The sequence below is a fragment of the Stegostoma tigrinum genome, chromosome 10 (genome assembly GCF_030684315.1).
Source record: "Stegostoma tigrinum isolate sSteTig4 chromosome 10, sSteTig4.hap1, whole genome shotgun sequence".
NCBI lineage: Eukaryota > Metazoa > Chordata > Chondrichthyes > Orectolobiformes > Stegostomatidae > Stegostoma > Stegostoma tigrinum.
In genome coordinates, this window is record NC_081363.1 from 86,482,466 (window position 1) to 86,498,464 (window position 15,999).

The window sequence follows — 15,999 nt, forward strand, 5'->3', positions numbered from 1 at the left end:
ATCAGTACAAATAAAATCTGATCCTTGGTTACCTTCTTTAACAAATAACAGAGAATGTCAGCCTTTGCCTCGAGGTGTGTAATTCTATCCTTAAATTTTTCCAAACAATTTATACATGATAGTAATCTGCACATAATATTTCACTAATATACCCTTTTGCATCACAAAACTACAAGCAGAATAACTGTTTGAATTTACAAATCCCTCCAGGATTTCAGGCAGGACTAATGCCGAAACAAGTGCAAAGTTCCAGGCGAGCTGGCTTTTTTTGTACATAAACTGTATTGTTTACAATGCAGACATTGCTGAGCGAACAAATGCATTTCTACATGTTCCGCAAGAAACAATTTTCATCTCTGTATTAGAGGGACTCATCAGGAGATCATTCTGAACATTGGACTGTTCCAGGAATTTGTCTCCAAGCATACACATTGCTTCAAAACAAAAGGAAACAGCAAAAAATGATTCATTCCAGCCAGGGCCTGCAACGATTCCTCCTATACCTGACCTGTAAAGAGGGGCAGTCCAGAGACAGAAAGTTGTCACGGTTTAAAAGGGTTTCGTTCATTTTAAATTTCAAAGACATTTCTCACATTGGGCAAATTTACCTGTTCACATTGCAACCGATCTTGTAATGTTTCTTACACAGCAATGAATCTATACAGTGTGGTATATAGATGGGAGGGGAAAGCCAGAGATGGCGTTAATAGATAACAAAGTGTGGAGCTGGATGAATGCAGCAGGCCAAGCAGCATCTTATTGAGCAGTTTTTCTGCCACCTCCGCCTCCATGCTTACTTCTCTAACAAGGAGCCTAACCCTCCCTCCACTGACCCCTTCACCCACCTCCAACACAAGTCCTCCTCCTGGACACCACCCCAAGGCCTCCTACCCTCCCTCGACCTCTTCATCTCCAACTGCCGCCAAGACATCAATCGCCTCAACCTCTCCACCCCTCTCACCCACTCCAACCTCTCCCCCGCAGAGCGTGCAGCCTCCCTCCACTCAATCTCAACCTCACCAGAAAATCCGCGGACAAGGGAGGTGCAATTGTAGTATTGCACGCTGACCTCTACATCGCTGAGGCCAGGCACCAGCTCTCCGACACCTCCTCCTACAGCTCCCTGGATCATGACCCCACCCTTGAGCACCAAACAACAACTCCCAAACCATCCACAACCTCATCACCTCAAGTGACCTCCCACCCACAGCCTCCAATCTCATTATTCCCCAACCCTGCACCGCCCACTTCTATCTCGTTCCCAAAACCCACAAGCCTGCCTGCCCTGGTAGACCCATTGTCTCCGCCTGCTCCTGCCCCACCGAACTCATCTCCACCTGTCTGGACTCCATTTTCTCCCCCTTGGTCCAGGAACTCCCTACCTATGTCCGTGACACCACCCACACCCTCCACCTCCTCCAGAACTTCCAACTCCCTGGTCCCTAACACCTCATTTTCACTATGGACGTCAGTCCCTATACACCTGCATTCCCCATGCAGATGGCCTGAAGGCCCTCCGCTTCTTCCTGTCCTGCAGGCCTGATCAGTCCCCCTCCACCAACACCCTCATCCACCTAGCCGAACTCATCCTCATCCTCACCCTCAACATCAACAACTTCTCTTTCAATTCCTCCCACTTCCTACGGACAGAGGAGGTGGCCATGGTACCCGCATGGGCCCAAGTTATGCCTGCCTCTTTGTAGGTTATGTGGAACAATCCCTCTTCCGCACCCACACTGGCCCCAAACCCCTCCTCTTCCTTCGTTACATTGATGACTGTATCGGCGCCGCCTCATGCTCGCACGAAGAACTCGAACAGTTCACTCACTTCACCAACACCTGCCGCCCCAACCTCAAGTTCACCTGGACCATCTCCAACACATCCCTCACCTTCCTGGACCCCTCTGTCTCCATAGCAGGCAACCAGCTAGAAACCAATATCCATTTCAAGCCCACCTCCTCTCACCTACCTTCCTGCAAAAATTCCAACCCCTATTCCCAATTCCTTCGCCTCCGAAGCATCTGCTCCCAGGATGAGGCATTCATCTCCCATACATCCCAGATGTCCTCATTCTTCAAGGACCGCAACATCCCCCCAACAGTGGTCGAGAACACCCTCGACCGTGTCTCTTGCATTTTCCACAACTCATCCCTCACACCCCGTCCCCACAATAACCGCCAAATGAGAATCCCCCTCGTCCTCACATACCACCCCACCAACCTCCGGATCCAAAGCATCATACTCTGACACTTCCGCCATCTGCAATCTGAACCCACCAAAGACATTTTTCCATCCCCACCCTTGTCTGCTTTCCCGAGGGACCACTCTCCGTGACTCCCTTGTCCGCTCCACATTACCCTCCAACCCCACCACACCTGGCACTTTTCCCTGCAACCGCAGGAAGTGTGACACTCGCCCCCATACCTACTCCCTCACCCCCATCCCAGGCCCCAAGAAGACTTTCCACATCAAGCAGATGTTCACCTGCACATCTGCCAACATGGTATACTGCATCCGCTGTACCCATTGTGGCCTCCTCTACATCGGGGAAACCAAGCGAAGCTTGGGGACCACTTTGCAGAACACCTATGCTCAGTTCTCAATAAACAACTGCATCTCCCAGTCACGAACCATTTCAACTTCCCCTCCCATTCCTTAGATGACATGTCCATTCTGGGCCTCCTGCAGTGCCACAACGATGCCACCCGAAGGTTGCAGGAACAGCAACTCATATTCCACTTGGGAACCTTGCAGCCCAGTGGTATCAATGTAAGTTTCACAAGCTTCAAAATCTCCCCTCCCCACACTCGCATCCGCATCCCAAAACCAGCCCAGCTCGTCCCCACCTCCCTAACCTGTTCTTCCTCTCACCTATCCCCTCCTCCCAACTCAAGCCACACCTCCATTTCCTACCTACGAACCTCATCCCGCCCCCTTGAACTGTCCGTCCTCCCTGGACTGACCTATCCCCTCCCTACCTCTCCACCTATATTCACCTCTACAGGCTCCATCCCCGCCCCTTTAACTTGTCTGTCTCCTCTCCAGCTATCTTCTCCTCTATCCATCTTCAATCCCTCCCCCTCCCTCTTTTCTGGTGAAGGGTCGAGGCCGAATCAGCTTTTGTGCTCCTAAGATGCTGCTAGACCTTCTGTGTTCATCCAGCTCCACACTTTGTTATCTCGGATTCTCCAGCATCTGCAGTTCCCATTATCTCTGGCTTTAATAGATGTTCATTCATGCTAAAAAGCAGACCAGGTTTAGTCCCCTGAATATCTTCTGCCTCCACCTTGGGTAATGATAGGGAAGGGAGGCAAAGAGAGAGCTCAGGTGAGTGAGCTCCAGGTGGGCACAGCGACCTCCTCACCCACTCCTCTTCGAGCCGGTGAGTAAGTGAGTGAAGCCCGCCGACCTTTTTACCTGCAGGAACCAGAAGAGGTTGTCCGTGTCCCGGCCCGGGTAAGGAGGCTGGCCATCTCGCGGGTGCGGCTCCCGGTTGAGAGCGGACTGCACGGTGTAGTTCTCCAGGACATAAGCAGTGAGGCAGGCCAGCAGCAGGCCGGCCGCGATCACCAGGCTGAAAACGCGGAACATGTCGGAGCAGGAGCCAGCTCACTCCCTGACAACAATCTCACTTCCGGACATCCACTATCGACAATACACCGAAGCGGGCCAAGAGATACCGCTGCTGACGCACTGGCGGGTGGAGGCTGCGTCTGTTGTCATGGCAATGATGGACCGAGGAGACTGCGGGCCCTGGAGCACGGAGGTAATAGTGAGATTTAATAAAGGTTTTCCAACAAGAAGAAACTGTTTCCATGACAGCTGAGTGAGTACAACAAACAGTGTAGAAAGGTAGTTGGCACAAGGTGCAGAGAAAGGGGAGGTGAGGAGGCTTTTCTTTCTGGCTTCATAAGTTGACCTGACTTGGAATACGTTTCTCGGAAGGATATTGGAAGCACATTCAATAACAACTTTCGAAAGACAATATTTAAAACGGATGGTATTTACACAGCTACTGAGAGCAAGTGGGGTGAGGGGGTTGTTAGGATGTGTGGTGCTAACTCAACTTCTAAAGTGCCAATGAAAATGAAAACACACGATGGGTTACACCAAAGAAAGATTTTCATTTTATTGCATCAGGATCACCGAACTTTATAGCCAACGAAGTCCAGTAATCATCCTAATGTAGGAATTGTAACAGCAAATTTGCAGTTAGCAAAATTCCACAAACATTATATTCTGTATGGTGCTGTTATTTTTGGGATTATTATTGACCAGAACACCAGGAATTCTCCTTGCTGTTCTTGGCAAGAGGTGCTGCATCACAGCGCCAGGGACCCAGGTTTGAACCAGCCTTGTGTGACTATCTGAGTGCAGTTTGCATGTTTTCCCATGTCTGCAGTGCTTTCTGCTGGGTGCTCTGGTTTCCTCCGACAATCCAAAGATGTGCAGTTTGTGTCAGAGATAATGGGAACTGCAGATGCTGGAGAATCCAAGATAATAAAATGTGAGGCTGGATGAACACAGCAGGCCAAGCAGCATGTCAGGAGCACAAAAGCTGACGTTTTGGGCCTAGACCCTTCATCAGAGAGGGGGATGGGGTGAGGGTTCTGGAATAAATAGGGAGAGAGGGGGAGGCGGACCGAAGATGGAGCGAAAAGAAGATAGGTGGAGAGAGTATAGGTGGGGAGGTAGGGAGGGAATGGGTCAGTCCAGGGACTCTCTGATGAAGGGTCTAGGCCCGAAACGTCAGCTTTTGTGCTCCTGAGATGCTGCTTGGCCTGCTGTGTTCATCCAGCCTCACATTTTATTATCTATGTGCAGATTGTGGATTGGCCCTGCTGAATTGTCCCATATTGTCCAGGGATTTGCAGGCTAGGTGAATTAGTAAATGCAGGATCATGGAGATAGGGTTAGGGGTGGTTGTGGTGGAACTGGGTTGAATTTTCTTTGGGGGTTAGTTCAGACTTGATGGACTGAAGGAATTCAATGATTCTATTTTATGACTCTGAAATATTTTGAATCTACTTGAAATGCTTGATGGAGCCTTGATTTAATGTCCAACAATGCTGCACACCCTCAGCACTAGATTACCGTCTGCAATGGAGGCTTCTGACGATTTCCAAAGGAAATTAGGTGGGTATCTGATTCACGTAAATGAGGAAAGGTTGAGAGAGCTAGGGCTTTTCTCTTTGGACTGACGAAGGATGAGAGGTGACTTGATAGAGGTGTACAAAATGTTCAGAGGTATAGACAGAGTAGTCAGCCAGAGACTCTTTCCTCAGGTGGAGGTAGCTATTACGAGGGGACATAGTTTTAAATTGAGTGGAGGTAGATATAGGGGAGATGTCAGAGGTAGGCTGTTTACTCAGTGGTCGAGGCGTGGAATGCATTGCCGGAGAGCGTAGTGGATTTGGCATTGTTAAGGGCATTTAAGCGGCTATTAGTTAGGCATAGTATAAGGTAGGGGTGGAGGTTAGATCTCAGGACTAGGGTAAAAGGTCAGCACAACATCATGGGGTGAAGGGCCTGGACTGTTTGCTAATCTATGTTCTAAACCCGTAGGCTTTGGAAGGTGGTGGGAACTGGCAGTTAGAATAGAATAATGGAATTAATTGTTTTGTTCTAAATAGAACCAGCATGGATTTATGTTTGTATGAATTAGGAGCAGAAGTGCTCCATTCAGTCGATTGAATTGGCTGTGCTATCAGAAATGATCTGTTTACAGTCAGACAATCTTTAATTCACTCGCTTAACAAAGCATCTAACAACCTCCATAATAGTGTTGCCTCCATGGTCTTCTGATACAAAGCTTCAAGTCTCATAAGCCTGATGAGGGAAACATTTCTTATCTCTGTCCTAAAAGAGCCACTCCTAATTTTAAAACTCTGCTCCCTAGTCTGGACTCACCCAAATCCATCTTGTCAAGACTGTTCAGGGATCATCCCTCACTCTTCCACACTGCAGTGAAACAAACCTAAATCTGTCCAACCTTTCCTCCCATGACAATCTGCTCAATCGTATCAATCTAGTAAGATGTCTCTGAGCCAAATTACATCCTTCCAGAAATAAGACCTAGACAGCACTCCTTGTTCATGATTTTATCTCATTAATGCCATATATAACTGAAGCATAACATCCCTGCTGTTAAATTCCTCTTGGAATAAAGCGTAGCTTTCAATTCATCTTGTTAATTATTTTCTTATCTGCATACTTTTGTAACTTCTGCACTAGAACACTTTAATCCCTGTGTACCAGGGAATTCTGCAGTCATTCTCCAGTTAACTAATACTTCACTTTTTAATTTTTTTTATCCTGCCAAAATTCTCACACATTATATTCCATCTGCCAGATGTTTATTCACTCATTTTTATGTAACATTTTGTCAAATACAATCCAGAACTCTAGGTGCAGTATGTCTAGAGGCTCCCCTTTATCACAGACTTAATAGTCCAAATGGTCTTCTTTTGTACTGCATCAACTGTATGACTCTTAAAAGTGCTACCATTAAATTGTGCCTGACATCTTATTTGTGAGAGGACTGGATTAAGGATAGATTGTCAAAGTTCAGTGAGGACTAACTTCTGGGAGGACAGCAGTGTGCTGTAAATTCTGTCCCTCGTGACCTGTTCAAGAAGAATGTGACGCTTTGGTGAGCATACAAGAAATATTCACAATGATTCCAGAGATAATGAATTTGAGTTACAGGGATAGATTTGAGACATTGGGGTTGGTGACCTACAGGAGGGGAAGTTTGAAAGGACAGTTGATCCTAATCAATGACTACTGACTTAACCAGTCAAGTCTAAAAGGTCATAACTGGTAGATTGAGGATTGGCAATTGGTGAGGGAATGAGGAAGAGAGAAACATCTGCTTAGCTTCATCTTCACTAATTTACATAACACAGAGCAATCACCACAAAGTCCCTCTGGAGACAATGTCCCACCTTCACATTGAGGATACCCTAAATACTGTTATGTAATACTATCAGCGTGCTAAGTGGGACAGATTTTGATCAGATTTACAAACTCAAGATTGTGCATTCAAGAGACGTTGTGGGTTTGTCATCTCATTACCATAAGGTCAAGGAACCCACCCTGGTTTAATGAAGAGTAGGGCATGCTAAGAGCAGTGTCAGGAGTTCCTGAAAATGAGAGATCAACCTAGTGAAGCTGCAACGCAGGACCACATGCATGACAGACAACAGAAGCAGTATGCAATAGACAGGGCTAAGTGATCCATCTACAAGGTGCACTGAAGAAATTCACCAATGCTATGGCAGCAGTACGTTCTAAACCTGTAACATCTAGAATGATAAGGGCAGCAGATGCATAGGAATGCTGCCACCCATGAGATCTCTCACACCCCACCATGCCACACATCCTTCTGTAATATCTCAGCTAATGGTAAAACTAGAGAAGTTGGATCCCAGAATCAAACCTGGCTTGGAAGAAAATTTATTTATTTTGAGGTTGATTAATGTGGTTGTTAATCACCAAACTGTATTCATATGAGGCTACAGATGTTCTTTAACAACTGAATATATCTTTATTACACAAAAAAATGTGTACTAACAAAGCTATATCTAGAAGTCACCATAGTCTCAGCAGACCACAGGGCTGCTGTCTCACTAAATAGACAGGGGTGGGGGAGGGCAGGGAGGGAGAGAGAGAGAGAGAGCGAGAGAGAGAGAGACAGACAGACAAACATAACAGGTATGGTTTAACCTGAGGGCCATTGCACCTAAGTTAATGGGAGAGGTTGAGATGGACAGTCCTTTCTAGTAACTTCAGTTGGTGTAGGAATTGAACCGATGCTGAGGGCATCATGCAGACCAACCTTGAAAATCTATACTTATTCTAAGGTTTTGGAGTAGATCTGCAGCTTGGGTTGCGGGTGTTGAGGTTGGTTGGCTTGCCGAGCTGGTTTGTTGTTCTGCAGACATTTTGTTACCATGCTTGGTAACTTCCTCAGTGCAGCTTCTGATGAAGAGTCGGTGTGTTTTCCTGCCTGGTTTTTAAACTCTGTCCTTGGCCATGTGGATTGAGATGAGTAGATATTGCAGAAGCAGAACCACAACTTCAACTGGGACAACACCAAGATCCTGGGACAGGCTGGGCAGAGACAAGCACGAGAATTCCTGGAAGCATGACACTCCATGAAGCATGCGATTAATAAACACATTGAACTCGACCCCATATACATTCCACTACGGAGGAAACCCGGAAGTGAGGCAGTCTATCACAACGGACCCCAGAGTTTAAAAACCAGGCAGGAAAACACACCGATGGTTCATCAGAGGCTGCACTGAAGATGTTACCAGGCACGGTAATGAAACGTCTGCAGAACAAGAAACCAGCTCGGCGAGCCAACCAACCTCAAAACTATACCGATGTAGAAGACAGTTAGAAAGACCTGATCAAAAACATCACAGTGAATCTTCATACTCTTTCTATTACAGAGACTCAATCCCAGAGAAATATCACTCCCGTCTAACCTTTCAAAGCTTTACCTAAGTGACACCTGTCAGTCTCTTGCCTTTGAACTGTTGAGATATTCTTAATTATTCCTTTCTGTGTCTGCTGCCATGAATCTCTCATGGTTTGAATGCCTAAACTTTTCCAGTTCTCACAACTGATTGTTTCTATCCAAACTCTCCAGATTTAGAAACTCCACACAAACACATTTGAGCTATGATGAATGGTTCCCTAGAACTGACTTGCTTCCCTGTCTCAGAAAAACTGGTCTACATTCTGAACTGATCTTTGGACTCTTCTGAACTAAATTTTGAACTGTCTTTTCTAAAGTTAAAATTAAACCAGTTGCTATAATGTGTTTATTACATTTGTCATAATGTCAAGAATAGGCATATGGATGATAGCATAAGGTAGGGGTGGACGTTAGATAGACCTTAGGTTTAGGGTAAACGTTCGGTACAACATCGTGTTCTATGTTCTAATACAAACATCCCCAAGGACTGCACCAGTTCAAGGGTGCAGCTGCCCATCACTTTCTCCATTGCGATATGGGGTGGACATTAAATGCTGACCAATCCAGTGACAGCCACATGCCATGAACAAATAAGAAAAACATGTTCAAAATTATGAAGGATCTCTAAACAATGAAAAGGCAAAACTGTTCTCATTGCCAAGTAGGTCAAGAACCAATGGAAAGAGCTTTAAAATAATTAGCAAAATTACCAAAGGTAACATGAGGAAAAGCTTTTTTATGCATTGAGTGGTTAGGAGCTGGAGTGTACTAGCTGAATGTGGGAGAGATTGATTCAGCCCTGGTCATTTAAAAGATATTGGATAGTTACACAAAGAAAAATGAAAGAAAAACTAAGATAACAAAGTGTGGAGCTGGATGAACACAGCAGGTCAAGCACCATCTTAGGCTCCTAAGATGCTGCTTGGCCTGCTGTGTTCATCTAGCTCCATACTTTATTATCTCGGATTCTCCAGCATCTGCAGTTCCCATTATCTCTGGAAAAAAAACTACACAGCTATGGGGAATTGTGTGTGGAATGGGAAATAGTAACATAGAAAATTGGAGTGGGTATAGTCCATTGGCCCCATCTGACCCACTCTAGCAATGAACATGACCATGGCTGATCCTCTATCTCAATGCTGAGCTCCCACTCTCACCCCAAACCCATTGACACCTTTAGCCTGTAGAAATCTTATCTTTTTCTTTCTGAAGTATACTCAGTGATTTTTGCCTCTGCAGCCTTCTGCGATAGAGAATTCTACCGATTCACCACCGTTGGAACATAGAACATTACAGCACAGTACAGGCCCTTCGGCCTTCGATGTTGTGCCAACCTGTCATACCAACCTAAAGCCCATCTAACCTACACGATTCCATGTACATCCATATGCTTGTCCAATGACGACTTAAATGTACTTAAAGTTGGCGAATCTACTACCATTGCAGGCAAAGCATTCCATTCCCTTACTACTCTCTGAGTAAAGAAACTACCTTTGACATCTGTCCTATATCTTTCACCCCTCAATTTAAAGCTATGCCCCCTCATGCTTGCCGTCACCATTCAAGGAAAAAGGCTCTCCATATCCACCCTATCTAACCCTCTGATTATTTTATGTCTCAATTAAGTCACCTCTCAGCCTTCTTCTCTCTAATGAAAACAGCCTCAAGTCCCTCAGCCTTTCCTCGTAAGACCTTCCCTCCATACCAGGCAACATCCTAGTAAATCTCCTCTGCACCCTTTCCAAAGCTTCCACATCCTTCTTATAATGCGATGACCAGAACTGTATGTAATACTCCAAGTGTGGCCGCACCAGAGTTTTGTACAGCTGCAGCATAACCTCATGGTTCCGGAACTCGATCCCTCTATTAATAAAAGCTAAAATACTGTATGCCTTCTTAACAACCCTGTCAACCTGGGTGGCCACTTTCAAGGATGTGTGTACATGGACACTGAGATCTCTCTGCACATCTACGCTACCAAGAATCTTACCATTAACCCAGTACTTTGCATTCTGGTTACTCCTACCAAAGTGCATCACCTCACACTTGTCCGCATTAAACTCCATTGCCACCTCTCAGCCCAGTTCTGCAGCTTATCTATGTCTCTCTGTAACCTACAACATCCTTCTTCACTATCCACAACTCCACCAACCTTGGTGTCGTCTGCAAATTTACTAACCCATCCTTCTACGCCCTCATCCAGGTCATTTATAAAAATGACGAACAGCAGTGGACCCAACATCGACCCTTGTGGTACTTCACTAGTAACTGGAGTGAAGACATATCTCCTCATCTCAGTCCAAAATGGCCTGTTGCATAGCTTGAGATTGTGACCCTTTATGCTGGACTCCTCTGATTCCAGGGAAATATTATCACTGCATCTAATCTGTTCAGTCCTGACAGAATGTTATTTGTTTCAATGGGATCCCCTCTTATTCTTCAAAATTTCAGGGAATACAGCCCCAGTCAACATAATTACTCCACATATGACAAATTAGCCATCCAAGCAATCAGTCTGGTGAACCTTCACTGGTGCAAGAATATCTTTCCATAGGCAAGGAGACCAAAACTACACTGACATTCTAGTACTTGTTGTACCTGCATGTTTGCTTTCAGTGACTGGTGTACAACGACACCAATGTCCTTTTGTCCAGCAACATTTCCCAATCTTGCACCATTTAAATAATACCTTGCCATTCTGTTTCTTGGAGCAAAGTGGACAACTTCACAGTTATTCACGTTATACTGTAAGTGCAATGTATTTGTCCACTCACTCAACCTGTCTAAATCACCCCAAAGCCTCTTTGCATCCTCCTCCTCACTCACATTCCCACCTAGATTTCTGTCGTCAGCAAACATCTAAATATTATACAAAATCCAAAAGAACTGCGGATGCTGTGAAAATAGTTCTGAGGAAGGGTCACTTGACCCAAAAGTTAACTCTGATTTCTTTCCTCAGGTGCTGCCAGACCTGCTGAGCTTTTCCAGTAATTTCTGTTTTTGTTTGTGATAGAAATATTATATTTGATTCCTTCACTGAAATGAGACATTCAATAGGATCATGACTGATCTGCCATTCCTCACATCCAGTTTCCTGCGTTTTTCCTATAAGCCTTGTTGTCTCTACTGATCATGAGTTTGTCTATCTCGGACTGAAATATACACGAAGACTCTGCCCCTACAGCTCTCTGTGGCAAAAAGGAGTTCCAAAGACTCTCAGCCCTCTGAGAGAAGAAGTTCATCCTCAACTCAGTCTTAAATTGGCAGCACTTTATACTGGTCCAGGTCTCTTCCATGAGGAGATACATCCTCTCAGCACTGATCCTGCTAAGCCCCTGAGGAATCTCACATATGCAATACTTTTTGAATTCCTGGATTTCGGAGAAGTACTGGAGGATTGGAAAACTGCCAATGTGACACCTATGTTCATATAGGGAGGGAGGCAAAACCCTATTAGTCCAACATTTATTGCTGGAATCATTCATTAAGAAAGTTATAGCAGCACATTTGGAAAATCATAATCTAATCAAGCAGAGTGAGCATGGCTTCATGAAAAGGAAATTATGTCTGAATAATTTATTAGATTTTCAACTAAGTCTCAACTTGAATGGATAGAGGGGAACAAGTAAATATATTGTATCTTGACTTCCAGACGGCCCTCGACGAGGTACCTCATAAAACACTAAGTTATAAGAGCCCAAGATGTTGGAGGTTGTAATTTGGTGTGGATGAATAATTGGCTCAGAGGCGGGAAATAGTTAATGGGGATAAAGGGTTCTTCTTCAGGTCAGCAACCAGTTTGGTTCCACAGGGATCAGTTCTGGGACCGCAACTGTTTATAATATACAGCAATGACATGAAGGAAGGAAGTGAATGTACTAGAACCAAATTTGCAGGCAGTACAAAAATAGATGGAAAGGCATTTTGCGAGAGAGACATTAATGGGTTCAGTAAGGAGGAAAAAGTTGAAGTATAATGTGGGAAAATATGAAATTGTTTATTTTGGAAGGGACAGCAAAAGAACGTAGTCTTACTTAAATGGAGAAAAACTGCAAAATATGCAACACAAAGAGACTTGGGGGAACTTGTGCACAAAATACAGAAAGATAGCACACAGGTGCAGCAGGTAATCAGGAATGCTAATGCAATGTCACCCTTACTTCAAAGAGGTTGGAGTATAAGAGTAGGGAAGTCTTACTGCGAGTGTCCTAGCTGTTGGTGACACCACATCCAGAGTACTGTGAGCAGTTTTAGTTCCGTTATATAAGGAAAGATATCATTTCATTGAAGGCAGCTCAGAGAAGGTTCACAAGAATGATCCCTGGTATGCAGAGATTGTCTTCTGAGCAAAGTCTAAACAGGTTGGGGCCAGGAATGAGACAGAATTTCATTGAAACATGTATGATTCTTAAAGGGCTTGCCAGGTTAAATGCTGAGACGTTGTTTTCCGTCTCATTGTGGAGAGTCTAGGACCAGAGGACATAGTATCAGAACTTAGGGGTACCAATTTAAGACTGAGATGAGGACAACATTTTTCTGTCAGAGAAGTGTGAATCTTTGGAATTTTTGTCATAGACAGCAGTGAGAGCAGACTTCTTGTGTATGTTTAAGGTTGAAATAGATTTATTCTAGATCAGTACAGGGTTCAAGGGCTATGGGGAGAGAGCAAGAAAGTGGACATGAGGAGTGTTGTATCAGCCATGATTCCATTGAATGGAATAGTAGGCTGAAGAAACTGAATGGCTTACTCATTTTCCTATTTCTTATAGTTTTACAGTTTCCCGTCTGCCAACCAAGTCTCCATCCGTGTCAGCACCATGAGATCTGATTATGCATAATAATATCTTATTGGGACTCTTCAAAAGGTTTTTGAAAATGCAAAAATACACCACATTCATTGGTTTGCCATCATCTACTCTATGCGTTATATCCTCAAAAAATCCAGCAGGTTTGTCAAACATAATTTCATTTTCATAAATCCATATTGACTTTGTGTAAACCTGTTGGTATTTTCTATGTGTCCTGTTGACATATCCTTTTTAATGGACTCCAATATTTTCCATAATCCAAAAGTTAGGCTAACTAGTCTGTCATTTCCTGTTTTCCCCCTGCTTCCTTTAAAAATGGTAGGGTTACATTTGCCACTGTTCAATCTGCAGGGATTGAGCCAGAATTTACGTAATTTTGGAAGATGACAACTAACACGTGCACTATTTCCATTGTTATGACATGGAGACAGACAGCTTTTCTACCTCTGTAATCACAACACAATAAAAGTAAAGCATCAAAGACCTCCAATGGTTCCTACCCAGATTTCTGAATAACCAATGAGAGTCTGAAACTTGGATACAGGCTAGGCTAGGATATGGAGGTTCATGACCTGTGCCTGCGTGACTAGTTGCAGCTAGGAGCAACTGCCTGATGAATGCTCTTGGTAACTTAGACGGCAACAAGATGACTTTTCGATGCAAGTTAGCACAACAAGATGGCTTCTAGGCTGCGAACTGTAAATTCTGCGAGAGCTGCATAAATAACTACCCCTCAGACTGTTGCAAAGGAAGATTAGGAGACAATGCACCTTTTAGAATACAGTAGTAACTTGATAAGATAGAGAAGTACTAACCGCTTTAACTGACGTTCAAGTGCAGGTGCAGTGGCACTATGGAGCGAGATAAAAATGACCTAAGTGTTGTGACATAAGTTGTTCACCAGTTAATATCATTGGACCTAGTATCTGCCAATGAAGCAATATTACATATTGATTGGTAATTGTTTGAATGTACTGTGCGGTCACACCTTGTACCCTGCTTTAAGAAAAGTATAAAGATGTCTTTGTCTTAACCTGTTGTGTGCAGCTCTTCCGAGGAGTACAGAAGTGCTCAACTTCTGTGTTTCCATATGCTCTGTACCCGGCCGTATGAAGAAATAAAGAGTAAAGCCTTAAACAGCCAGACCAATTGTGAGTGCTCATTGATCGATCTTGGAACCGAGAGACCCCGCCGTGGGTTGAGATTCTCATCAATACCAGACTTTATGAATAAATAATTCTAGACACCGGTTTTGTATCACAAACAAAAGACTTAACAATTCATTAGACCCGCAAAATATCTGCTGAGAAAAAAATTAAACAACAAGCTAATCTAATTAACCCAGAACATTTGTTTGCAGTCCCCTACTCACGTGAAAGACACATAGACAAACACAGTTAAGTATTAAATTAGAGAAAATTTTAAAAAGAACTGGCCAGATTTGTTAAATGGCTGAAATGATGTTTCAGAAACACAGATGTGGACTATTCTGTTGCTTTTTTGGAACCTCTAATCTGGGTCACCATTCCAGTTCATTCAGCTAAAAGTAGAAATACTTCTAACTCAACTTTCTCCTCTCTGAGCCTCCAGGAGATGGTGTGAGAGATTTAGCTGGGAGTTTTCAAATCTTTTTGCAGCATTGTTAGCAGCCAGGCTCATTTCCTCTGAAAAACACAGTTCATACACAGCTCCAATTCTGGTCTGGCTCCGATAGACTGAACGTCTTTTTCCTGAAGCCTCAGTTACCATTCAACATCTGCCAACTGCTTGAACATGGGGTCTCTTCCAGACCTCCAAATTGTACTGACCTTGTTAGCTGCCAACTTATGTATTGGTTCAGACCCAATGCTCTTCCCAGGATCACCGTCTGTAGGAATCCCTTTAATCAGCTTACACTTCGTCTCCAGGCCTGGCTTTACAAATAAAAGCTTGTTTGATCTGTTCTTTTCCTTTTGCCGTAAGCTGTTTAAAAGTCCATGTCATCTTTAGTTCCAAGCAAAATTGATAAAATAGTAAAAATGAATAATGAATAATCAGTGAGGATTCCAATACAATGGCCATTCCCCTTCAGTTAATTTTACTCCCATTAATTTCTCCAGCACTATTTCGTACTAAATTCTTCCTTCCCGATATTCTTCTTGTTTCCCTAGCATTTCTGGGAAATTATCCGTCTTCTTTTGTGAAAACAGAACTAAAGTAGTTGTTTAATTGTTGTTATTTCCTTGTTTTCATTACCAGTCTACCCCGTTTCAGACCGTAAGTATGAAGAGGCTTGAAGAATTTGTCCTCACTAATTTGTTTTACATACTTCTAGAAGATCTTACAGTCAACCTTTTATATTCTTTGCAAATTTACTTCTCCTATTTTATCTTCGCCCCCTTAATCAACTTTTTGAACCTCCTTTGCTGAATCCTACACTGCTGCCAACCTTCAGGCTTGCTGCTTTCTCAAGCAACTTTATATAGCTCCTACTTGAAGCTAGTACCAACATGTAGTTAGTCGTGATTGGGTCACTTTTCTTTTTGTGTTCTTTTGGCCTGAAGGAATGTATAGCTATTGCGTTACATGCATTCATTCTTTAGATACTAACCATTGCCTATCCACTGTTGTGCCTTTTAATGAAGTTACCAAATCTATCACAGCCAACTCACCCCTCATATGTTTGTAATTTCCTTTGTTAGATTTAGGACATTGGTTTT

At 43.8% G+C, this 15,999-nt stretch overlaps 1 protein-coding gene across 1 annotated transcript in view; it reads right to left on the reverse strand.

The window, feature by feature from the left end:
* The window catches only part of tmem62 (transmembrane protein 62), an 80,902-nt gene extending 77,269 nt beyond the window's left edge, over positions 1–3,633 (reverse strand). The window contains exon 1 of the mRNA XM_059649357.1: positions 3,419–3,633. Coding sequence (XP_059505340.1) covers positions 3,419–3,592 — 174 coding nt within the window. The 5' untranslated portion in view covers positions 3,593–3,633. The remainder of the gene's footprint in view (positions 1–3,418) is intronic.
* Positions 3,634–15,999: the final 12,366 nt, after the last annotated feature.